This window comes from Caloenas nicobarica, chromosome 3 (assembly GCF_036013445.1).
Source record: "Caloenas nicobarica isolate bCalNic1 chromosome 3, bCalNic1.hap1, whole genome shotgun sequence".
In the NCBI taxonomy this organism is placed as follows: Eukaryota; Metazoa; Chordata; class Aves; order Columbiformes; family Columbidae; genus Caloenas; species Caloenas nicobarica.
Window position 1 is genome coordinate 111275016 of NC_088247.1, and position 25798 is coordinate 111300813.

At 41.1% G+C, this 25798-nt stretch overlaps 1 protein-coding gene across 3 annotated transcripts; it reads left to right on the forward strand.

Annotated features, from left to right (window-relative positions):
- The first annotated feature begins 4442 nt into the window (after nt 1-4442).
- Nucleotides 4443-25427, forward strand: B3GNT2 (UDP-GlcNAc:betaGal beta-1,3-N-acetylglucosaminyltransferase 2). 3 transcript variants are annotated; one of them, XM_065632057.1, is made up of 3 exons: nt 5074-5179; nt 22544-22672; nt 23163-25427. In XM_065632057.1, exon 3 carries the CDS (start codon nt 23172-23174, stop codon nt 24363-24365), a length of 1194 nt encoding a protein of 397 aa, XP_065488129.1. In that variant the 5' UTR covers nt 5074-5179; nt 22544-22672; nt 23163-23171; the 3' UTR covers nt 24366-25427. The 3 variants fall into 3 exon arrangements, with proteins under 3 accessions (XP_065488131.1, XP_065488129.1, XP_065488130.1); XM_065632059.1 differs by lacking the exons at nt 5074-5179; nt 22544-22672 and adding an exon at nt 4443-4513; XM_065632058.1 differs by lacking the exon at nt 22544-22672.
- Nucleotides 25428-25798: the final 371 nt, after the last annotated feature.

Sequence of the window (25798 nt, forward strand, 5' to 3'; positions counted from 1 at the left end):
AAAGGTTTTATAACCTGGGACTCGTTCCTACTTCTCCTTTACTCCTGGCAATGTACCAATTATTAATTAACAGGCAAATGCTAGAGAAAAGGCCACTGTACATCGCTCATTTCCACAGCTGTAAACAGAGTAGCCCCTTCCAATCAGCTTTTATTCCCATGAACCCAATTGCTATGACAGCAATGCATAAATATCCTGGAAAAAATAGAAACTATTTTGAACTTGATAAAAAATAAGAGCTGAATCCTTCTAAAAGACTCTTTTCTGGCTGTTGTGCATATCATGCTACCTATGGAAAAACTCAAGACAACAAGAATTCATGTCACCAAGTGACACAAGATCAATACCCTAAACATACAACTTCCCTGCAACCAGCCCCAGAGAAATGTTTGATGCTCTACAACTCGCTGGGGAGGGCTGTACACTGGATCTCATAATTTGCATCATGACGCTGAGTGAAGGTGGTATTTTTGAATATGTAAGCAAAAAAGTTATTCCAAATTCAGACCAAACTAAAGTGTGTACATGCTGCTGACAACAGCTGTGATCAAAAGCATTTGCTCCCTTTCTCAGGAAAACAAACAAACAAACAAAAAAGCAACAATTTACTACTGTGCCCGTAAAAAAGCACAGCTTTACAGACCTGAAACATGAAAATTCTGTTCCCTCTCTAATGAAGCAGACTGCAGAACAACTTTAACTTCAAATTTTTCAGGACTTCCTTAGTTTCACCCAAGCTAAATCAGCCATTCAGGAGAGGTTGTACATCTGTGCTTAGATGCAGTCCCTCATGTCCTGCCTCATCCTACTGTATATGCTGGAGATGGCCCAAGGACCATACTCCCTGACAGTCACACTGGCAGACGTAATTAGTGTCTGCTCTATCATCAATGCTTTAAAAAGTGTGTTTTTATGAGTTTACTCCTTAACTCCACTACTTGTCTCAACAGCTGGATACCAAATCCCCTTTCACATCAGGCTCTGTCAAAGCAACAACATCAACAACAGCAAAAGCTTGGGAACAGCATGTCTGGGTGCTGTTAGGAACTGGTTCCTGTTAATTAATATATCAGGTTGTACCAGGGTCACGACATGGGATGGTGGGGCATCAGGTGCATTCACATCCTCACTTGACAGTCTTGTTTTCTACTGGCTTGGTGGCTGTAAGCAACAGGGTCTGCTGAAAAGACAGAAATATAAATAAAATAAAATACATATACATCTGAGACTGAGGTGCTTTTAAACAAGACCCCTCTCTTAGACCCAGGTGGGGACAGGGATGTATAAGGGCGGCGTCCTGGCCCCCAGTGAGAGTGCAAGAAGGAGGCAGCTTTGGAGTAAAGCCTGGAGAGGATGTCACAGCGGCATGGGGGGAGTTGCTTCGTGGGATTGTTTTGTGCTAATGAGACTTCATTAAACCTGACGACTGACGGAAGAGATTTGAGTTTAGAGCTAGAGCAGTTTTCATCTCATCGTAGCAGGCCACTGCAGCCCTGCAATCCCTGCTGCAGGACAGCACTACTGTTACTTGTACCGGGACCTGTTAATTGCCAGCACCAGGTAAGAAACTTCCCCAGGATCAACACCTCGCCTGGCGTGATATGTGGATTTAGGAAGGTCGAGCTGCCCATGCTCAGGGCCGTGGGGCTGGAAAATGAGCTCCTGCCATACCCCTTCCTGAGGTTTTTAGGGTGTAGCTGCACTGAGAACAGGGGAGGCATTGCAGTTAGGCAATGGTTTTAAAGCATGCTGTGCTCAGTGGCAATGTAGGTTCTAGGTATTTTTTCCCCTTCCAGCTAATTTTTGAGGCTTGGCTGCTGGTTGGATCAGGGAATATATTTGGATTAAAATGCCTCCCTCCCCAACACTTAGTGTTTCTGAACCCAGCCCCATGACCAGCTGAGTTGGTACAATCATAGAAGTGCAGGCTTGGCTGTGCAAATGGGACCAGGAGGAGGAAACGTCTTTCCCCTAAACACAGCAGACCGTTTCACCATTGTCCAACTTTTCAGCTTTAATTTGTTTTTCCAGGCTCCTTATCACCCAGTGTTACATGACATGCTATTCTAGTTGTTTTTTTTTCTTTTTTTTTTTTTTAATTGATCTCAAAACATTGTTATGAAATCTGCTGTGCAGTGGAGCCAAGCTCCTGGGTGCCAGATGCTTAATTCTCCTTTCAAGCCTTGTGTTACTTAATGAACAAAGATGCTTGCCAATTTAGGGTAATTCCTCCCTTTGCTGTAATCTTTCTACTTTGATGAAAAAGACAGCTCAAACATGAAGTACATATACAAATATTTGAAGAGGAATGAAATATGCAATGTCGCTCCCAGTGCATCATGGATGGGGACACTCCTTCCAGACTCCTGAATGAGATTTTGGAGCATCTCCAGGAGACTCGTTGCAGGTTTTCTATGGGCTTCCAATATTTATGGACAGAGAGCATAGGGAGCTCAGTACATGCCATTTATACTAGTGCTTTTTACCAAACCAGTCATGTTTATGGCTGTGCCCATCAGCTGCTGAGCCTTGGTGAAAATGAGCACTGTAAAATGCAAGTGCATAAACGTGTATATTTGTGGATTGTAGGGACATGCTTACCTCTCCCTTTGCAGTGAAAAGAGTTTTTAAATGACTGTGCCAGGTGACACTGAGATAATTAGTTTGGTTGGGCCTCTTCTTATGTTGGATTGAGAATATAGGTGCTAAAAATAGAAACAAATGGCATGTGTTCATTTTCTTCCTGTAGAGGACAAAAAGCCGTGAGGTTCACAGTCCATGGGAAGTGTAGATCTGTTTGCTGGTAGATATTGATCTGGCCAAAAGGAGACTGAAGACCGTACTCCTTGCTGTAACTGCACACATTTTTATGTTTTATTTCAGTAAGCATCCTGGGTCTTGGAGATTTCACTCGTTTGTTTTAATAGGGATGTCTGGCCAGGTTTTGTAGCCTCATCATCTTAGCAAGTGAGCAAACAACAAAAAAAAGAGGGTTACTAATGAACGAGTCATGCATGATTAGTATCAGTTCTGGAGGGCAAATTTCCAAAATCTGAAACTCTCAGAAACTTATTTACTAAGAGAAGCACTGGTAGCCTAAGCCGGTCTTTTCTTTCTCCGCCCGGACTCAATAACAAAAGCTTCATGGACCACCCCATAAAACTGAGAGAGCTGCAATAACCTTGCTCAAAAAGGAGAAAAAAATGGTTTTAAGTGATGTGGAACAGCATTTTTCAGCATGGTTGGGTATTTTCCTCTTTTGCTTGATGCCATGTGGAAAAAAACCAAAGGAACGAACATTGTCACAAGGATGTTTTGTAGCTGCAACCAGCAGCCTGTGGCTGTAGAGGCTACCAGTCTATAAAACTAGTAGGTGTTTACCTCAGAAAACATGTTTTTATTATTGCAAGAGGGAGAGAAGGAGGCGCGGCCTCATCTTCTCCTGCAAACAATGCTGGCAGATGTGAATGTGTTGGTGTTTTGCCTTTCTGCTGGATCAAGTGCGGCTCCTTCCCTGTGGAAATGGCCCCCAGACCAGGTGCCCTCCTCTCGGGACGGGGGAGGCCTCAGGTGACAATCGACTCACAGTTTCCCGTGCCGACAGTCAGTGTTGGTGCGTTTTGCACCTTCTCGGGGTGTTTCTCCTCAGGGAGGGGGGTGAGGCGTCGAGGGAGAACATGGCGGACGAGAGGCCGGCCTGCGGGCGGGCGCGAGGACAGCGGCGTCTGGACGGGGCGCTGGGCTCAGGCGCTGCCCCGCGGAGCAGGGCGGCGAGGCGTGGTGCTGCACGGCGTCGGGTGGCGGGGCGGGGATGGGGAGGCTGTGTTCGGCTGAGGAAGGGGCCGGCGAGGCGACAGTGCTGGACCTCTCCCTCCGCCCGCCCGCTTGTCTCCTCAGGGCCGATCGGTCCGACAACCGCGGGGACGACCAGGGCCGGCGGGGGCGAAGGGACACCCCCCCCCCCCTCCTCCCCCGCCCGGTCCCGCGCCGCCCCGTCCGCCAATCCGCTGCGCCGCAGGCCGGACGGAGGCGGGGCTTCGGGAGGAGCGCGGCCCTCGATGCCTCGCCCACCTCCCCCCCCCGCATCGTCCGCTGGGCTGCAGCGCGTGGTGCGAGCTGCGGGGCGCTCGCGCTGCTGTGGCGGCGGCGCCTGGCTGGTAGGCGGCGGGCGGGCGGTGTGCGCGCGCGCTCGTGCGGGGAGGCGCGCGGGAAGGCGGGCGCGCGGCTCTGCCACAGGGCAACAAGTGGGGCGCTTCCCGCCCCCCCCCCGCCCCGCAACGGCCGGCCCGGCTGCCGGAGCCCCGAGCGCTTCACTTGGGGTGGTTTTTCTGCCCCCCCCCCCGCATCCTTCTCCCCTCGCTCCCGGTCCGCCCGGGGCGCGGGCTCGCACCTTCGCTGAGGCGCGGCCGGCCTTGAGGGGACAGAGCGGCGGCGAGCGCCGTCCCGCGGGGAGGCGGCGGGACGGGACGAGCCCTCCGTGGCCGCCTCGGCGCCGCCCCGGCATCGCCCTCAGGTGCGGAGTCCTCGCCTGCTGCTGGGGGCTGGCGGAGCGGGGCGGCGTGGAGCCCCGCCGGGCGCTGGGGCCGTGGGAGGGCGGCAGGCCGGCGCCGCGGTGGAGGGACCCCCACGGCGTGCAGGCGGCCCGCGGCCGGACAAAAGCCTGGTGGATGCGGAGGCTGCGGCAGGAAGAACCCCGGCGGAGACCCGCGGCAGCCTGGTGAAGCGCGGGCGTGAGGGGGGCTCGGCTGCCACCCCCGCCAGCGCTGCCTCCGCGGGGCGGCGGCGCTGCGAAAAAGGAATTTTTTTTTTTTTTTAAACTTAATTTTTAACTCCGCTTGTTTTCCAGATCGTGAGGTTTTTCTTCCTCGTAGCCCCTAGCTTATTTGTGTAGTGACAGCTACAAGCTGGCGGTGGGGAGCGAACGGTCGGAGACGTATATGTTTATTTGGGATTTTGGGGCTTTTTTTTTTTTTTTCCTAATTATTTTATCTCCGATGTGGGAGGTGGAAGCGGTGGGGTTACATCACGCGGGCGGGGGAGGGGGTTAAATCTGTCCCCTGGCGCACCGGAGCATCGGCAGCAACCGGCATATGTTGCAATAAACTCGGCGAGATGAAGGCGGAGGCACAGTCTGCTGGCATGGATCAAACTTAGGCCAGCTCAGCCGGGTTAAATAACCGTATGTTTGTCGTCGCTTTTTGTTTTTTCTTTTTTTTTTTTTTGGTGGGGAGGAGGAGTCGATGGTGAAACCGTGAGCTTTTTCCAGAGAAAACCTCAGGCGTAGGGTTGCTGCAGTGCTGGGTGCTGCTGCAATCATCTCCTTGGCTGGAGGAGAGAAACGGGAGGACGCGGGCACGGTAGCGCCTGTCGGGTTTTCTTCTGGGGTGGTGGCGGAGCTGGAACGACTCGCACAGCTCGCGGGGTTGGCTGATTAACAGACTGTGACGAAGTAGCTTAATTATTAATATCTGCGCAGTGTTAGGATTTTGCTGGTACAGTGTGGTGGTGGCTCTAAAGTAATGTTCTTTGGTGAACTTGAAAGGGAGAAAATGCTGGTTTTACTAGAGTTGGCCCGAATAGATGTGCTCCTTCAGGAGATAACGCTTTTTAGCTCTTTAAACTTCCTGAGACTACTGTACCTTGTCAGGAGGGGATTTCAGGTTACTAGCTGTGATTGTGGCCAAACTGCAGCTCCCAATTCATTAGTCATCCTGCAAAAATTCATGGTGAAAGTTACTTGAGTAATCCTTTAGTCTGTCCTCCCAAAATGCTTCATGCTGTTGGAGTTGATTATTAAACACGAATGTTTAGTTTTAACTGTGCAACTTAAAGAGTTTACTTGGTTCGGTTAGTTTTTTCCCTGTTTTGTTTTTGTAACATAGAATTATTTTGTACACAGTGTGTTTGGGCACAGAAGAGTTTAATCTGACTGTGGAAGGATGTATGCATGCAATTATGTGCCAAATATATAATACGAAAGTTGTTGAGGAAACATGATTATAGCATTCTCCTTTGAGGAAATTTCTGAGTAATTATTCCTCCCTGCCTTAAAGAGAGACGGCCTCAAATTTAGTTCCCTTTTAGAGTTGCTTAAAACAGTTTCGTGTTCTTCTTGCAGTTCTGCTTTTGAGTCAGACTGTCATGCTGTCACGGAGGGGTGTGTATGCAGGTGGGTGGGGGCCGCGGATGACACTCGGGTGAGTGGGACCATTGGTCCTTCGTTCAGGTGACCAGCCCAGGATCATGGCTGTGGGCAACGGCTCCCTTGTCACCTGGATGATCCAGCCTGATGCCTGTTGAAACCCCCCAGAGGAGCTGAACTAGCTCTGAATTATTACGAAACGCGTGGAGGAAATGAAAGGGAGAATCGGCAGATGTAATTTCGAGCTTTTTTTTTTTCTGGGGCCGTGAACAACCTGAAAAGAGAATGGATTCTTTAGGAAACAATATTGCAGTGGAGTTGAATTATATTACAGAATGTTTGCCTCATACTTCAAAATATAATGTTGTTGGTTAGAATTGAAATCTTTTGGCTTAAAGCAAATCCTGATTTTGCTGCTTGCTTCGAACATGTGACTTTCTTACCTGAGATGTTGAGCGATACTGTTGTGCAGCTATAAGGAAGCTACAGACACTGCATAAAGTAATCAAAAATTAGGATTTGTTTTAAGTAGTTTTGTCATCTGTAAACTGTTTTTGCCTGAATTTTTGCTTGGTTCTTTTCCCCATATACTATAAATAGATGAGGAAGGTGGAGGAAAGTGAGGTACAGCAGCAAGGTGACACTGCTGAAGGGACTTATTTTGAAGGTTATGTGTTAGATGACTGGGAGTGCTAGCTCATTGTCTGATGCCCTGTCATATGATAGATACAGCTCAGTAATCTCCCTAGAGATTGTTCCTAATGAACACATGGTCGCTGTTGGTCAAAAATTTTATTATTATTGCCTGTAAGCTCCTCCTAACTCTGGCAAATGCTTCTGGGTAATGAAAATGCTGATGGGGAGATCAGTATAAAGGTAGTACTTAGTCAGAAAGGCTATAATGAAAAAATGGGAAGTGGATGAAGTGTTTTTGTATTCTGTGCTGACAAATATATGCAATTTTCTGCATGAATAAGTTATACTGTATGTGGGAGAAAAAGTGCAGGATTAGAGTCTTCATCTTCTTGCCTACCCATCATACTCCTTGGAGAACAAAATATTTCAGAGGAGTGCTCCTCCATTGTGACTTGACAATGCCAAGAGCCTTTGCAATTGTCATTTTACTGCCACCTGGTGCACCTACTTTTGTAGTGGGACTAGCTCTGACAGTGATTTTTCCTGTCGACTGTGTTAAACCACTTGAAGGAGAACAAATGATGGTGATAAAAGACAGTCTGCGTCAGTGCCGATCATGTGGAAACACACAATGTAGTCATATGTCTCCTAGCACAGCCAATATTGTAATTATCACAACAGTCAAAGAGCAGGGGTGGCTTGTCTTTGATGTGTGTACTTGACTGAAATCTGTATAGCCGTATTTCTTCAAATTAACTAAAGGAGGGGAAAAAGATTGAGCAGTATCAATTAAAATCCTCAGCCAACTTCTTTGGTCACTTCTTCTTTTTCAGTAGATTACTTCATTTTTGACATATATGTGTCAAATTGTCTTGTAAAATCTTTACTTCAGACAACTTCTGAAGCTAGCTAACTTCATGAAGTTAGTTACTTGATAGGCTTTTTCTGTGTGCTGTCCAACTTGTGGGTTTTGATGGAAAGAGCAGCTCTGTCAGAAATGCATCATAGGTTGATGTGCCAGATCTGTGTTTTACTGGATTTGGTTATATCTCCGGCTCTAAAAATTGTATTAATTTCTTATTTTTCAGATGAAGCATTTGTGCTGTAAATAGTAGAGCCTGGTAGGTTTCTTGTAGGTTTTTCCATACACTTAAATGGTATAATTCTAAAACTTGCCAAGAATAAAAAAAAAGAAAAAAAAGGCTATTGGCCAGAGTGTGCTCATTGTGACAGCAAAGTTTTATTAATCTGTTTTATTTGTTTTTATCAGTGTGTTTTTGTAGAAAGCACAGAATATGGAGAAAATATGTATTTCATTAAAATAATGAGCCTTTTAATATGTCTGGTTCTCATGTTAATGTTTCTGGAAGGCCGTTAGGATTGGTCACTTTCTAGAAGCTTGAAACTGTCTTTGTCGCTTTCATAGGTTGTTGGTTTGGGATTTTTTTTCCTAGTATGTCGGTTTATTGTATTTTCTATTACTATACAGTAAAAGTTGCTTAAGTAATTTTGAAGCAAGTAGGCATCCATTTGCTTTTCAAATTTAAACTTTTATAATAGTTTTTGAGTATACGCAATTTTAAACCCTAATGGTTGTTTGTGAAGTAACAGTTTTAACCAAAGTGTTAACAATTAGTTTAGGAAGAAGGTACGGTTTTTACGCTTGTGTGCATGAGAAATCACCAGATTAGTATTTGATGTTTCTAGTGCATCATAGGCTATATTCAGACAAGTGCTTTACATCATTTAGAGAAAAAAAAAGTGCCTGTGAGTGCAGTTAACAAAAATTACTAATGTAATCTCCCTGTTACACCATGTGTTGACCTCACAAATGTATATTTAAGTCTTTGTTTTATCAATCTGCTACTACTTCACAGCTGCATTGCACAATCCTTATGTGCTTAAAATCAGCAAAAAATAATCAAGAAAATATGATGATGATGTAATGAAACACAGGCTCTTCCCATCACTTCAGTACAGAACGAACAAGTCACAAGTGAAAGGTGTGGAATAAATCTCTCAAGTATGTTCAGGCACATCTTGCTCTTTAGACACGAAGGACTGACAGGTATGTTGGGCTTGATCATGCACTTCTATATTTTTCACTAATTTCATTGGGCTTTTTAGGATTTTAAAGTAAGTAAACCTCCCCAAGTCTCCAGATCATGTAAAACCCAGTGAAAAGACTGGATCATTAAAATGTCTTCTGATGAACTGTACAAAAGAATGATTGTATTGATGTCTCATGAGAAGCAATTAGCATTTAAATAAGGAAAAGAATCCCAGTGTGTGATGGGTGTGGTGCTGAGATTTTTAAAAGGAGAATTGATGAAACAATTTCATCAGCAGTTGGTTAAGAAAGCTTTTGTTGTTTGAGAGAAATACAATAGTAAGAGCTGAAAAGCATTTAACTTGGAAGTAGTTTTGTTCATATTTGTAAATAACTTCTGAAATTTAACAGCTGCTCCATTTTAAACTCATAGAAGAGTTACTTTGGGAGTGGATTGACTAACTGAATTTGTAAATCAGCTCTCTAAATCAAATGAGTAAGAAATCCTGATTATCTTTTTAGGTGGATAATTGGTTTTATTATTTTTCTGTAAAAGACGAGTTCTTAATGGCTTATGAACCACCAGAGATTATACATGTTTGTATGAAATTACAGTAGCAGCACAGCAGTGACAGTTGATATGCCTGGCCAAGGTGTGTGTGCCCATGGGATGCTTGCCTTCCTGTGCAGACACCTGTCACTCATCTGTGCAGGGTTTGCTGCTGACAGTGTCCTGTGGGCTGGTGCAGTTCTGAGGAGCAGCAGCCAAAGCAGCGCTGCTGTCTGCACCCCCTCGTCTGCTGTGCTGGCATAGCTGTTTGTGCAGCTATGTTTTGAGCTGAATTGAGGAACCAAGGGGTTTATTTGCTTGTCTTGAGGGTTATACCTAGTGTAATATAGTGAGCTATGTAAATATGGGAATTCATGGACTAGGAAATGATGGGACTTCTTAATTCAGTTTAAGGAGCAGTGTGGCTGATTGTCAGACTGTACACTAAATTTGGTGCTGTTTTCATCTTACTTGAGCAATGATATTTTTTTAATCTGATATTTGAATGTTAGCAAATCGTAATGGAATACTGTATTTGGGATGTTGTTGATATGCTTTTGAATAAAAACAATTGGCAGACATGAAAAACGTCTTAAAGTGGATTACTCAAACCGCTCTCAAATGTAGTAGTTACTTCACATTGCTGTGCAGGTAATAGGTACAGAAGTTCCTGCTTGGATTTAGGAGTCTCTGATTGGGTTACGTGCTTATCTGCCATTAACAAAACCAGGAGTTAGCTGCCTAACCTGCTTAAAGATCTTTTACAAAATCCTCCTGGTACTTACATGCATCTTTAACTGCCTAAAACTGGTGGAGAAATTGTTCCCTTTTCGTTAAACTTGATAGGCTGGAATGAGACCTGTATCTCACATTTTACAAGTTTGAAGGAGGAAAATGAACTTACCTACTTAGAACTCTACTGATTTTTCTAAACTTCAAATGAATTATTCAAAAAGATTAAACCTTTTTTTCCTGTACTTGTTAATGACACTTGAAACCAAAACCAATTAAAGGCAAACATATCTTTTCATGTATTTGCATTTTAAAATGTAGGTTTTGCATTCTTAAATACGTATTTAGTTCAGTACTGTCAATTTTGAGGCAGATCCCAGGACTCTGACCTGCATATTTGCTACATGAATTTAGTTTGAATTGACTTTTGATTGAGTAACCTCATAGCGCTTGCAAGGAAACGTCTTGAGATGACTGGGGAGATTATCGTCCCATCACCCAGGTACTGATGGCAAAGGCAGCATCTTGTGGAAGTCAAATTGAAAACAAGTGTCTGTTTACTTTTAACCCAAAAGTAGCAGGTTATTGGGGGCAGTAACCTCATCAGACATCCCAAGTTATAGCCTCCTTGCTTTTGAAACATAGTTTTTAGTAGTGTGGCTTAATGTGGGCAAGAAGACAAAGCAGAGGTAAAATTTTGATGACTTGCAGTATGGTGCTTAAAGAATGGTTTTTTTAATTGACTAGATAGCGAATGCTCTCTATGCAAACATAAAGGTGGTTGGAATATGGTTAAGGCAGTAGTGATTACTGGTTTTAAGATAAAGCTGGAAGAGATGCCAGAAGGAGATGAATTGTCTTGTTTGTGGAAATTATGGTTATCTGCATCTTCAATATACTAAATCACCTCTCTTATTTCAAATACAGCATAAAAGTAAGAAGGTAGTGCCTCTCCAGAAGACTTTATATTTTTAGATTTCCATTGCAAACCTGACTGACGCTTTCAATGTGTCACCCGTTCTTTATTCTTTATTACCAGAACTAGCATTGATCCGCATGCTGAATATCTGGAAGGAAGGTAGTTTGTTATCTATTTCCTTAGGTTTCCGGTAATTACCGGAAGATGACACTCCAGCAGACCACACAAGAAGTAGTGGAAATGGGTGGGTCATGCTAGTTCAGTTGCTAACTAACTTGACTTGATAACAGAAAGTGTTAAGAGAAATTCAAACCCCAGGGTATGTCTTGATAAGGTTGAGGTTGCCTAAAGGCTGCTTCTTGTGGACCAGTGTTGGTGCTTGTCTGACCCAGCCTGTGGGACCTCTGTGGATGAAGGTGAGAACAGGATCAGTAGTGTCAGGCTGCTACGGCCATGTGCTGGTACATGAAAGCTTAAGCTGATTGAAAGTAAGATCTGCTGTGGTCTTGGCTTTGTGAGTCTTCCCTCTCCTGCACTGTTACTGATGTTTGTGCAGCACAGCAGCAAGCAAGTCTTGTGATGTGAACCAGCTAAAAACTAACTGCTGATTTATTGCTAGGTTCTTTATTATCCTCTTCAGCTCCCAGCACTGACTCACCGCAGTCGAATCTATGCAAAGAGGGGTAAGACTGTGCAGTTTATAGGGGAAGCAATACATTACAGGAATGTGTTAGTCATGACAAACTGTTTTAAACTGCCATGGAACTTTACCTCCCAACTTATAATCCATGTGATGAATGACAGTTTTCTTCCAAGAAATATTTCTCTGCTGCCACTCAGTTAAACCTCATCTCTTGATTCTGTATAATTTACTGTTCATTCACACTAAAGCCTTCTCAAATGTATGTAACAGCTGAAGCTTATAAATCAGAGGCTGGCAGGTTTGGGTTATTCCTAACAAATTGGACAGTACAAAAATTCTAAAGCTTGAAGTGACCTTAGCATGACATATGATTCTTTTTTTGTATACAGGATCGGGAAAAAACAGGTCATACTCACTGCCACAGGCCCTCAAATGCTGAGGTATTAAACTTTAGTTTTTATAGCAAGCTGAGATCTTACCCTTAGTTGTCAGCGTGAAAGCTCAATTACTGTAAAAAGCCCAAAACCCAAACCCAACAGTCCAACCCCTTTTTACTCTTAAACAAAGAAACCAAACTTGTTTTAATCACAAGTTATTTTGCACATGCACTTAGAACACCCTCATAGATGTTTAGTGTGGCTGCAGGTGTTAGCACAATGTTCTAATTTATAGGAACACTGCCATGGTTTAAATTGCCTTATATAAGTGTGCTGTACCTGTGGAGCTTTGTTGCTTTTTTACCCCTGTAGAAAATCATGACCAAACTCAAGTAGTTTATACCAGTAGAAAAATTGGAATATATATCAAACCTGGGACTGAGTTTACAGAAAATTTTTATAATGACCAGAGGGCTTTTCTTGCATACACCTTTATCTTCTATAGGGACACTTGAAACAATGAAAATATGAACTGAATGGTCTTTCAGCCAATCCAAGAATTTAATTTTATCAGGTAAAAAAAATATAATTAGGCCTTACTTGAGTTGAATTCAGTAGGTATACAATATTTAAATATCTTCTTAATTAAACCCAGACATTTTGTGAGAGACACATTAACTTAAAATATAGACAGAGTTGGATGATCTGTTTCACTGGTACTTGACTTTCTAATTGAAAATGGGTGAAAGAACAGATCACTTTCCAGTTGAAGGTGTTGTGACTTTCAGTTTGATTCAGAGTTGGGAGCGTTTAGTTTGAGGCAGTGGAGATCTGATGCTATCTCTTCCATCTCTAAGTACTCTGTCAGGCAGGAATTTCACATAATCTGCTTTTAATGAAGTTAAAAATAAGTCTTCGTTGTCCTGAATTACTTTGTAAAGGTATCTTGATGCAAACTTAGTGGGTGTTGCTGCAGTATTTCTAAGCAGCAATGTAAAGTTAACAAAACTTGCGACTCATAGTTGCTATTTCAAATGGCATACCTTAAAAGGTGACATTCTGGTAATTTCTCTTTCCTGTTTGAGGAGCTAGAGGGAGGGAAGCACCTGGAATTAGCTAAAATTGCCACTGGAAACATAGCAGTAGTATAACTTACTCTGAAGGTTTTGGAGTTCTGATATTCAGAACTTATCATTCAGCAGTAAATGAACTGATTGTTGAGTCATAATACCACAGTCAGAACCTGACATTAGTAGTCTCAGAATGGCAGTCAAGTAGGCTGTTAGGGGTAAGGAGTTCTGGATTCTCATTGTGCTTTTACAAACTTTGTAACAGATAAGATAAACCAGTGGTAGAGCTGACAAGGGTCCAAGTTTATTATTGTAGCTACTTTAAACTGCTCTGTGACCTGGCTGAATGCATGGGTGAGGGTTGGGTGGAGTGAAAAATGGTGAGTAACAAGGAAGCAGTACCTTTAAGGCAAAGGGTGAATTGAGCAGGTGACCACAAAAATGCTTGTTTCGTGGGAAGACTGGCAACTTTCTAATAATCCTCTTTCCCACTGGCAGTTTCAGATTTGTTTTAATATTTATGAGAATTTTACTACTTGTTTTCATCAGTCCATCTCAGAAGAGAGAGGCAGAATCCATCTGGAAAAGGAGTTGTGCCATGGATCAGATAAGCAAAGTAACTTTTAAAGTACAGCACAAAACTGATTAAACCATCTATGATTCTGTGCAGTGTATGCTTCCTTCCCTTAAATTGTAGGGCATGGTCTGGAAGTAACCGAGAATGAGAAAGCTTTCTAAGCTAATGGAAGTACCCCGAGATGCATGTGGGAAAGTGTTATTTCTCAAATTTTGTGGTTACTTTTGGAAGTAATTCTCTCTCATTATGTTTAGAAAGACTTGAGTATACTATCCGGCTTGTGCCTTATACCAAGCCCCATTGATATATGGCTCTAAAAAAGTCTCCACAAATTCTTTTTTGTGAGCTTTAAATACTAAATGCTGTTTTGTTGTTGCCGTATCAAAAATGACCTAATAGAAGTGGAGAGGGAGAATTCCAGAATAGTCATAAACGCAAAATAGTTCCAGAGATAAAATGACTAGGATTTCTTACTGTGGCAAAGAAGGAACGGAGGACAGATAAAGGTTCATTGTATAGCTCGTGTGGCAAATGTACATAGGGAAAATAACTGCAGGGTTGTGTTTTTGTTACTGCATTTTCCAAGAATTTCCCCTCTTGTGTTATGATAGAAAAGCAAGTCATTCCAAGTTCTCACTGTGTGAAAAATTGAGGAATTCATAACAGTTGAAAATATTAATGGGTTCAAAGAGGAATTGGACAAAGGGAGATTAGGTTCAATAATATGGTTCAAATGCAGTTCCTGGCCCTCTAATATCTTACTACAGAAAACCAGGGGAGTATTACTAGAGAAATACCTCACTGTACCGTGGGGTGTTTTGGGGAATGAGGTTTTCTGGTGGTTTTATTTGGGTTTGCCTTTTTTTTTTTTTTAAGCAAAACACGCAAATGTTCTGAAGATAACTAGTGGGAACCAATGTGAAATTAGATCAGCTTTTATTCAAATTGTTTATGGTTCTTCATGCCTCGGGCTAAGTTTCCCCAGTCTTGCTATTTATTTGGATCTTGAAATTCCATGTCCAAGTTGCACTGGTATCTTCTGGTATTAAAATATTGGAAGAGTAGAATTTCTCCCAAAGCTAAGTAATATGCCGAAAGATGGCTCAAAGCAGGTATATGCAATTAATTAAAACTAATGTTAAAATAAACATTAACTGCTCTGAATATCATTGCACTTTTTGATGCTTTCTGCAGTGTATTATCTTGGTGAGTTTCCTCCAACTGGAACATTGTTTCAGAATATCTGTGGTCTTTGAGGAACATGGAAAACACTCTGTTACTCAGTGGTAACCACTGTGATGTGCTTGTGTGGAAGCAACAGAATACTGATATTTGCCAGTTCTTACGATGTTCTTGTGTAGAAGTGGACTTATGTAAAGTTCTGAGGTGAAAAAGATATACAATTCTGTGTAGTTAGAAAAATAAAGTGTTCAAGTTCTTTAAAGCTGAAAATAGCACAGACTTTATAACAGCCTGGGGCTCTTAACATCTTAACATCGTGCTCTAAAACTGTTGTTCTCAATCCAGGAATCTCACTGAACAGAACTGAGATATTGGGAGAACTGATGAATCTCATAGGAGGTTAGAGGGACTGCATACGGCTTGTGATGTGTTTAATAATAATTTTTAAGTTATCCTCAGAACCACGATGTCACCGTTGTGTGCACTGCTAGCACTACCAGAAGGTGTGCTGCATGTACAACTGCTATAAGGGATATCAGGCTTCAAAATGAAGTTACATGGCAAGATCCAAGTATGCCATAGCCCCAGTTATAGGTAGTGTCTGCAAAGAAAGAAAGGTATTATCTGTTAGATAACATAATTACAGCTTTGTTTTGCCAAATTCCTGATGGTTTAGTCCTGAACCTGTAGAGTGCTAGGTGTAATACCTGAAGGTAGTACGGATTATTTTATCTTTTGTCAGCCCCAGTAAGTAAATGGACTTCTAATGCTTGGGTTTGGCAGTCAAATAATGTAGATGGGTTACTCAGCCCACTTAGAAAATACAGCATAACTCGTGTCCTCAGTAGGAGATACAAGTATTTGCAGTTAAAGGTCATGGCTTCTGTCAGACTTGAAGGAGGTGGAAAAAATTAGATGTTTTACCTTGCGTCTGTACGATATGTTCAAAGAGTGATGTTATATGACTGCACCAGGGTGTAAGTGTAATGTTGTCATTGCTGTGATGCCAGATTGCCTCTTGTTAGAGGGTGGGAAGGATTATGGATCCAGAACCAAAGCTCAGTTCCTGGTGCATTATACCTGTTGAAGAGGGGAGATCTATCTGCTCCCCTTCTCTCTGCTGTGTGCAGTCACCGCAGCTGCTGTAGTGCTTATCTGGTGTGTATCTCTGGTCTTTTGTTAGTTTTCTGCTGGGTTAGTGATGTGAACTGTTTTACAGAGAGGCCTGGCAGAGCGCTAGAGCCAGTGCAAGGGAGGGATTGGGCCTGTGTTCTTTGAGTCAGAAAGGGAGGAGGAGAAAGTCTCCATCAAAAAGAAAGGTCAGGTGATTAGATCAGTTCAGCTGCTTGTGGATCAACAGCCTGGAACTGCTGCAAGACGTGAGGGTTGAGGCAGGTAGTCTGGTTAAATGTATTGTTTTTCTTTTGTTCTGGGATTGCATGAGCATGCTTAGGTTTGGTGTAGTGCCCCGAAGTACAGATTTGCTACTATTGCTGCATCTGCTGTGGAGTGCTTTGCTGGTGCAAGAATGCTAGCGTGGGTATATGCAGTGTGGAAAGGAACACCACCTGAGGTAGTCTGCATCATACTATCTGGTATTCCTTTCCCAGGGGAATTGTTAATTCTAAATGCTAAATATTCAAGCTGTTTTAAGGGAGTTCTGCTTTGGGTGATTTGCTTAACTGCAAATCTGTATGATACATTGCTGTTGAGATTTTTACTACTGTCGAGATTGAGATTAATAAATATAATTCATAAGCAAAAGCATAAATAATGTTTTAATAGCAAAGGACTGGTCTTGGAGTGAATAAATTGATGTTTGGTACATCTAGAAACATAATCTAAACTTATTTTTAAACAGAACTATAACCTTGAAAATGGCAGTTGTCTTACCCGCCTTTTGCTCCCTGAAACTTTCTTCCTTTATGTAATAAACAGGAATACTTTGTTTTCTTCACCTTACTGGAAGAGTTTGTCGGTATGCCTGTGCTGTGCAGTGGAATGAAGCGTGGGTCACTGTGCCACCACAGGCTACGTTGCCTTTTGAATGCAAGCGAACACATATCGTTCAGGATTGTGCTGTTTGAACCTACTTGCTGACCTGAAACTGCTCTTAAGGATGCTTGCCGAGTCGTGTTGCGCTACATCCTGCCCAGTGGTGGTTTTAATAAAATTTACCCCTTTATTTGAAAGGGAAATGATGCAGCCTTCCTGCAATAACAAGTAATACCTTTTTAGGTGTTCAAGTTTTAAAAAGTCACCAGCAATCTGTCTGATTGCATAATTTATCATGGGCATTAGTACTTAAGGGAAAGGAAGATGACTTTTCTGTCAGTATTAAACCACATGAAGTAACAGTTGTTTTCCCTTTTGTGGCTCCCTTCTGAAGGCTTAATCTTCCATTTCATGCTATAGATATACTCTTACTGCATTGCAAGGAAGAGCTTGGGATGGATTTTCATCTCTCTACAGAGACTGAGGTAGTGTGTATAGTGCTGCAGAAGAAGCTTCAATGTAGGGGAATTGGGCATTTTAGTAAGAGGCTCCACTGGTTAGGAACCTAAATTAAACATCAATTACAGTCAACAAATATGATCAATATTTGGTGTATGAATATATGGTTCTTTGGTGTCCAGGCTGCTAAATAGAAACCCAGAATAAAAGGAAGTTTTGCTCATTTAGGAAAGTGGCATTCCTGAAGCTATCTTATGATATCTCAGTTCATATGTAAGCAAGCAGTAAATCCTCTGGTATTTTAACCGCTCAGTGCATCTTGTTGAATATAAGCAGGATGAAATAAGTTGGATACAAATGTGGTCTGACTTTTCAGGAAAGAAGTCTTCTGTTGCTTCATGGATAAAATTGGTAGAATTGACTGTCAAAATTTATCCATTTGCCCCTTGCGTTCATGCTCATCAGTGCCCTCCTTTGTTTTGGTGGTATTTCCAAAAGAGCACCTGCCTGTGCTACCTCGAAGGTTTTTACCATCTATGGTAATATATCCAAGTAAAATGAAGTAGTGCCTTGCTGAAAAACTGTAGGAAAGAAAAACTACTTCATAGTTCAAGGCAATGCCCAGCATCTGCCAAAATCTGGATGTTGAAGCAAGTTCCAAGGCTTTAGAACTCCTGTTTGGATTGATTTCAGGCTGCACTCAGTGACTGCAAATCTAGGTGAGCTTGTTTTGACATCTTGCTATAGAGGACTACTTAGTGTACCATCTGAATACAGTGTGTTTTGTTGTCTCTATCCTAGAGAGGATTACTTTTTCTGAACTTTTAAATATACTTTGGGTTTTTAGCCATTTCTTTTCAACATCCGCATCTTCTTCTGGCCTTTTTGTCTCCTACCGCTAAACCTCAGTAGAGATGAAGGCTTGTTTTTGTGCATAACAATGTCTTAGTAGCATCAGTTAAACAAAAAAAAGTTAAAACTGTCATCATATGTTTCACATACTAAATTTGTGAAGTCATTATAGAAAATCAAGTGCTGTAAACAGGGCTAATCAGAATTCTTCTGCAGGATCCTAACTCTGATGTGAGAAGTTCAAACTGATGTATTACTTGTGCCCTTGGTTAGGGGCTGAACACTTAGATGTACTTGTTCCTGGTTTTGACCTTCAGCTTGACCTTCTCCAGATGTAATCCTTCTCTTTTGTCAGGGGATATCACGGCCCCTCTTTGTGTAAATCCTTGCCTCCCAAAAAGAGTGTTGCTTCTGTAATTAATTCCTGGAACTGGATGGAGTGTGTGTACTTGGTATTCAAGAAGAGTTTGGACAGTGCTCTTGGATGTACAGTTTAACTGTTGTCTTCTGTGGAGTCAAGAGTTGGACTTCATCCTCAAGGGTCCCTTCCAGTTTGGGAGAGTGATTCCGTGATTCTGATTCTCGTTTCATACCAAATCTTTTAGACTTCTGAATGGGTTCCTTACAGGCTTTTGGAATACGTTCACTCTTGAGATAAAGCATAGAATGATACTGTTTAAAAACAACCTGTGAACAGTTTCTCATCATTTTGCATTAGTGCTATTTGGACTTAAAAGCTTTCTGGATGTTAGGAATATTTTCTTGTAGCTCATGGCTTCTTTGTGTAATACCTGTGTTCCTTTTCTGTTGGAGTTCATCTTGTTTTATTGGTTGCTGCCTGATCCCACAGCACAGCTGTTTTTCTTAAAGTTCTGCTGGCTTGCCTTTTCCATCCATCTTTTGTTACTAGTGCTGCTTCTGTAGCTCCATAAATCTGTTCCCTTCTATCAATACCTTAGTTTTGACAGCAGTGAAGTTGTAAGAGTGGAGTGGAGCTGAAGAGGGAAACTACTCCCTCTTTTCCTCCCATTGCTGCAGAATCAAGCTTTCCAAATACTGTATCTATAGCAGAACCTTGGTTTATCCTTGGTATGGTTAATGTTAACTCTTTTTTTTCCAGCCACATGGGTGTTTTCTAAAGGCTTTGAACAAATGGGCTTCATGTATGCAGTGAAACTGATGCATAACTGCACAGGTGGAAGTTGCACAAGCAGAAATGTGATGATTTGTACAAACTTCAACTGATTGCTAAAATGGTCTTCATATCAGTGTAGCTGAGAAGTTGAAAACAGGCATTGAAAAAGCTGTGTCAGATCATCTTTGAGTGTAGGTAACTTTCTTCACCTTACCCACTGAAGTTGGAATACATTTCTTCAGGATTTTCTGTTCCTGAGGTTCTGTGTGTACTGTGGTTTTTCTTTACCAATATATAGTGTTTCCTCTTGTGTTTTGCTTTTTCTGCTAGCTACCTGTGTGTTCTAACGTTTTTTAGCACCTAAAGCAGCAGGAATTTTTAAAATAGAGTATTGCTTTGTATTGCTCATCTCAGTTCTTCAACAATATTTCTATAAAAATGCATCAGATAGATTTAAGTATGAACCAGATCACTTTTAGTTTGTTTTTGGCTTCCCTAACAGATCTTCCATTCTCAGTAGTTAAAGGAGGCAGCTGGGAAATTTTGTGATATTAATGGTGATAGAAGGAGCTGTTATTGGAATAGGAGGAAGTTCTTGTGATCTGTCCAGATTGCTATAGCTAAGCTGTAAGTAGGAAATGGGCACTTGTATTCTACAATGCTGCTCCTTAGCGAACTGCCCGGTGCACAAAATCTCCATCGTGCTGACACTTTGGTTAGTCACTGTGGTGTCAGCAAAGCAGATGAAGAAATGAGATTTGTCTTGAGACATGGGCTGTGGGTGTGTTTGGGGTTGTAATGCTGCATCTTGTGATAAATGAGTTCACTTGATGTGAAATTGTTGAGCTGGCATCCTTTTATTAAATCCTGCCTTCAGGTGTAATAATTAAAGCTAATACATATTAACTGCAGAACTGAGAATTCTATTCCAATTTGTAGAAATAGACTTTCTGAAGTCTAATTGTTTTCTGTTTGCAATTAGTTCAAAAACTTCAACCTAATACTATGAATAAGTCTTGTCTCGTTTACAAAAAGGTAACTTTTTTAACAAAACAATTTTTACCCTCTTTTCCCTTGTTAGCCTCTAGTTTTGGTTTGGTATTTTTAATATGAGTTGTTTTCTTAATGAATTGACAAAAAATATGTTGATAGCTTTTGATTACAAAGGAGAATAATGTTATGCAAAATTGTGTGGCGAGGTGTTTATGTCTTATAAAACTAAGTCTTGCTTGTAATGATACTGAATGTTACCCGTTTCCTGTCTTTTCTCAGAAATATTAATTTTGTCACCAGTATTGGATAGTTTTTTTAAAAAGGAGACTGAAAATGCTACTGGAAGTACTTATATGTAGGACTTATAGCATTTAGCATGCGTTATGTGATGGAACCACTGTCATCTTGCCAGACTGGTATTTTTCGGATGAAAAGTTCTACCAAGTCTAACAGCATAAGAAGATTTTTTTGTGTGTGTGTAGGATCTCGGTGTCATTTGCTGCAGGGGATATTGCAAGGCTACAAGTGAAAAACTGAAAGATTAAGGAAGATCTTGTAGTTACAGAATTGGAGTGCTTGCCCAAAAGACTTAGCAATCTGAAGGACTTTAAGTGTCTTTGCAAATGGTGTCTCAGTGCGTTCGGAACAGTCTTGGGTCAAGCATCCAAGTGACTTACTGAGATTTTGAATAGTCATAGCTGAGTAGCTGGGAGCTGTGACAGATGAGCTTTGTAGTGCTACATATCCTGGAAAATAAGGCTCTGGGGAGCTCTTTATAATGCTGCATTTGTTAGCTGTTACTGAGGGTTAGCTTCTTGCCCCGTTGTCTTGGGAGTACTGGGATCACAGGTCAAACACCACCTCATTTGTTGTCGTAGTGAGAAGTGCTATATAGAAACATTTGAGAACAGGGTAGATAAGCACTGATGTGCCAGCTGAACTGCATGGAATAGTACAAAACATAGGACAGCTGCTTCTCCAGTAGTTTTGTGTATACTGAAAGGGAAGTAAAGAAAAATAGTATATAGTGATCTGTTTTTAGTGGAAGTTGCTGTGGCAGTTGAAAGCAAAATTAAGGTTTGGGTTTTTTTTAAACTCTGGCCGGACAGTGCTTTGTAACAGTTCAGTTTAGCTTAAATGATGGCACTGACCACAAGTATGCTTTTGTCTTTGAGGTATGGAAGAAAACTACTTGAAAATTAGAACAGCAAACTTCATAGTTGGCTGAGAACAGGACATTAAATAAAGTAGATCTGGCCTGAGTATATACAGAGATAAATATGCAGATGGTACATGAGATCAAAGGAAGGAAGAATTTCTAGGAGGGCCTTTTAATTTAAATTAAAAAATACTTCCCCCTTTTGGATCTAATGAGAATCTAGGAGTTGAATGAGAGAGAGGGGAAAAAAAATTGCTGATTCTTATTTGCTGCTTTCTTCCTAAACTTTGTGTTTAACTTGCTGAGTAAAAGAAAGTAAGACTGGTCAAACCAGACGACAGCAAGGGTCAGTATACCTCAGGTGTCTGGTGATGGCTGGAAATAAAATTGAAAGGTGTGCAAGTACAAGGTATACTTCTCAAGTGTACCTTCCTGACTGCTGTTGCTCTGTGACTTCAGGACTTCTGAGGCAGTGTCTACAGCTGAGCTTTTAACAGTGATAACAAATCTTTTTATTTCATTAGGTTTTTCTGGCCTTCCAATAGTCATTTATATTACTGACAAATGAAAGTGTCTTCGACACAGAGTTCTATATCTGACTTAAATGTAACCTTACTAGCTTCCTTGTTCATTCTGAATTATTTTCTAGTCTGATGTCCTGAATTAGAATGGCTTGTTAAATTTTGCGTGGCTTGTACATTAATATCCCCATGGGCTAACAAGCACTACTTCAGAGGAATGCACTGTTTCCATGTTATTCTTTGTACTGTGCACCCTTCATTCTGACAGCCGTGGAAGAAAGAGGAATTGATGCATTTTCTCTTATAGTAAAAACTGGAGATGGGTCACAGAATAACCTTTGCTGCAACAAAAGGAGGTACACTTTGCTATTCCTGGTCTTGCATATATGCAAAATCAATCCTTTTTTGATTTCTCTTCAGTTTCTTTTCCTTCCTAGGAATAATTACACTTTCATTTTCTGCTGCCATTCATGTCCTTTTCTAGTTAGAGTTAAAACCAAACAACGACAACAAAAACCAAAACCAAAATCCATCTTCTCTTCTGTCTGCAGAGATCTGAATACCAGCAATGCAGCTGGCCAGTTCTGTGTCAGCCTCTCTCCCAAGGAACAGCCAAGTGACATGGACAGAAACGAATTGTGTGCTTTAAAATGCAGCTCTGCCTATTATGTAGTTGGAAGGTATAAGAGCGCAAGTATAAAAGCTTGAAACTTAATTTAAAAATAACTGACCTTATTGTATGGCAATTTATTCTATACCCTTAAGCTCACCTTACTAGCAGAAAAAAGTTTCTCTGCCTGCTTTTGCCAAGCTGAGGGCTCAGATTCTAATTATTATACAGTCAAGTGCTTCAAGAAGGCTTAAATGAGGAGCAGAAACTGCTGGCTAATTTAGACGCGTTGTGAAATGCTGTGTAAAATTCCTAAGTAGTAAATGGAAATTTTACAGTCTTTTCAGCTTCTTGTGTGCTGATGAAGCCCCAAACCCCTACTATCTGTAGGTGTGCCTGTATTAGAGGTAGACTAGTTTTTGCTTTTTTGAGGTGTAGGTAACCTCTGTTTTTAGGCTACTAACTTGTACATTCTTTGTCTGCAAGTAGTTTGCATTTTTATGAGATTAAGAACTTGATAGGAAGAAGGGTAAAAATCTGTAATTTTTTTTTCTTTTCAGATATGAGAAATGAGTGTTGGACGCAGAAGATTAAAGCTGCTGGGAATTCTGATGATGGTAAACATTTTTATTTATGTGATTGTGGAAGTCTCAAAAAGTGGCAGCCAAGAGAAGAATGCAAAAGGCCGTGTTATTATACCACGCAGCAAATTCTGGAGAAAATATACTCCTCACAAAGCTTATTGGAACAAACAGCAACAAAAGCTTGAACTGCTGTACAACCCTATCCTGACCTTGCTTTCCAACATGACTGTGGAAGAGAACTTACTTTCAAACTCTAGTGTTCTCAGTTCGTGTGACCCTGACCCATGGGTATCTTCAGAGGTTAGTGACTTTGCAAACTTGCCAGACAGATTCAAAGACTTTCTGCTTTATTTAAGATGTAGAAATTATTCTTTATTAATGGATCAGCCAAACAAGTGCAAACATAAACCTTTTCTGCTGCTGGCTATTAAGTCACTTACACCCCATTTTGATAGAAGGCAAGCAATTAGGGAATCCTGGGGCAAGGAAATAAAATCGGGGGATGTGACAGTCAAAAGGGTCTTCTTACTTGGGCAGACCCCACCAGAGGATAACTTTCCTGATCTTTCTGACATGATAAAATTTGAGAGTGAAACCCACCAAGACATTCTCCTCTGGAACTACAGAGACACTTTCTTCAATTTAACTCTGAAAGAGGTGCTGTTTCTTAAGTGGGTCAGCAGCAGCTGCGCAGATGTCCAGTTTATTTTTAAGGGTGATGATGATGTTTTTGTGAATACCCATCAGATCCTGGATTACTTGAAGAGCTTATCAAAGGAAAAAGCCAAAGACTTATTTATAGGTGATGTGATCAAAGATGCTGGACCTCATAGAGAGAAAAAATTGAAGTACTACATCCCAGAAAGTGTTTATGAAGGTTCGTATCCTCCATATGCAGGAGGTGGTGGGTTTCTGTACTCTGGTGATCTGGCATTAAGACTGAATAATGCATCTGACCAGGTACTCCTTTACCCTATTGATGATGTTTATACGGGAATGTGCCTTCAGAAGCTTGGGCTCGCTCCGGAAAAACACAAAGGCTTCAGAACATTTGATATCGAAGAGAAATACAGAAATAACATATGTTCCTACACAAACTTAATGCTAGTACATAGTAGAAAACCTCAAGAAATGATTAAGCTTTGGACGCACTTGCAAGATCCACACTTAAATTGTTAAAGTAATGTGCATAAGTGTCTTAAGTCCAAATAACTTTGCAAATTTGAGTCTGACTTTCTTGGTGGACCACTGAAGCTCTGTTTAATAGTTTAATTTTCTCTGGAAACGTTTTCCTCTATTTTTGAAAATGAGAATAAATATTAAAATTTGAGGGGATGGCTTGAAGACTTGGTCCTGACTTCACCACTGTCCTGGTGGTCATTATGTTTCAATCTTTGTCTTAATTTTAAAAAGGACTTCAAGAATGTAATAGCTGTTAGTGACTGGTTAGCTGTATTGAAAACAGGGATTGCCTACTACAATGCATTTTTCTTTAATTGTGATGGTGGAAGATAACTTTTCCCTGAGTAGCGTTTGTGTGGGGGTGTGTGGAAACCACTGTAATTTGAAAATTCAGAAATCGGAGAAATGTAGTTTTACTTTAGGTATGAAACACTCTTATGAGACCTTAACAACTGAATTTATTTTAATTTATAGTTTTCAGTCTTTTTGCACCCTGGAACAGTGTTTTCTCCTTTTCGTGCAAAGTGTGCCTGTGCCTGAAGGATTTACCCTTTTAGTAGATGATGCTTTTTTTCTCCCCCCAAAAAAGCATAATACTGTTTGAAACACCCTATGAAAGAGCTAATCTATAAGGAAAAGGAAGAACAGATTTTGTTTGGGGCTGGGCATTAGGTACAGTTAGGTCGGCCCCCTGCCCCAAGCTGACTTGTTACTTATTTATGTGAAAAGCTACTCTGGTCAGTTCTTGTTTTCTGTTTTGGCACTAAACGTGATCAGGTAGCTTGATTTGATGCAAATAACTGAAATTGCACATTGCTTATGAGAGCATGGTTTGGATTTCCTATAAAGTGGTAGCAGATCTAGAATTGTGCAGATCCTAAGAGTTTTGAATTTTGAAACAACCTTTGAAGTTGCATGATGTCTCATGTAGAGTTAAACATGTTCTCAAAACTCAGATTTTTCTTCTGTATTTCCACATCTTGCTTATAAGAGTTATTCTAAATAGTGGTTGCTTCCTTTGTATATGTAGAAGTGCCTGTCTATTTATTGTTCAGATTGAAGACCAAAACATTTTCTTAAATATATTTTGTGTAACATTTTATTTGTGTAGTGTTGTCACTCAGATATTTAAATAGAGCATGATATTTTAAATCTGTGAGATGTGTAACAAGTTAAATAAAGCTAATAGTTATTTTTGAATTTGAAAAATAAAACGTGATTTAAATATTTCTTGTAATACTTCATTTGAGGCATAATGTTGACTTACAGAGCAGTTGCATTCTACTGCATGGCATCCTGTACGAACACATTTCAGAAGTTCAGAAGCAAAAGGCTTTATTCAGGAACTTCCTCTAGCACTTATATAGTAGACTATCAAGAAAATGCTGCAATTGCGCATGGATTTGTTAGATGCTGTAATAGATGGACAA

Coding starts and splice junctions, on each gene's coding strand:
- B3GNT2 (XM_065632059.1), top strand. CDS start 23,172: ATGAGTGTTGGACGCAGAAGATTAAAGCTGCTGGGAATTCTGATGATG.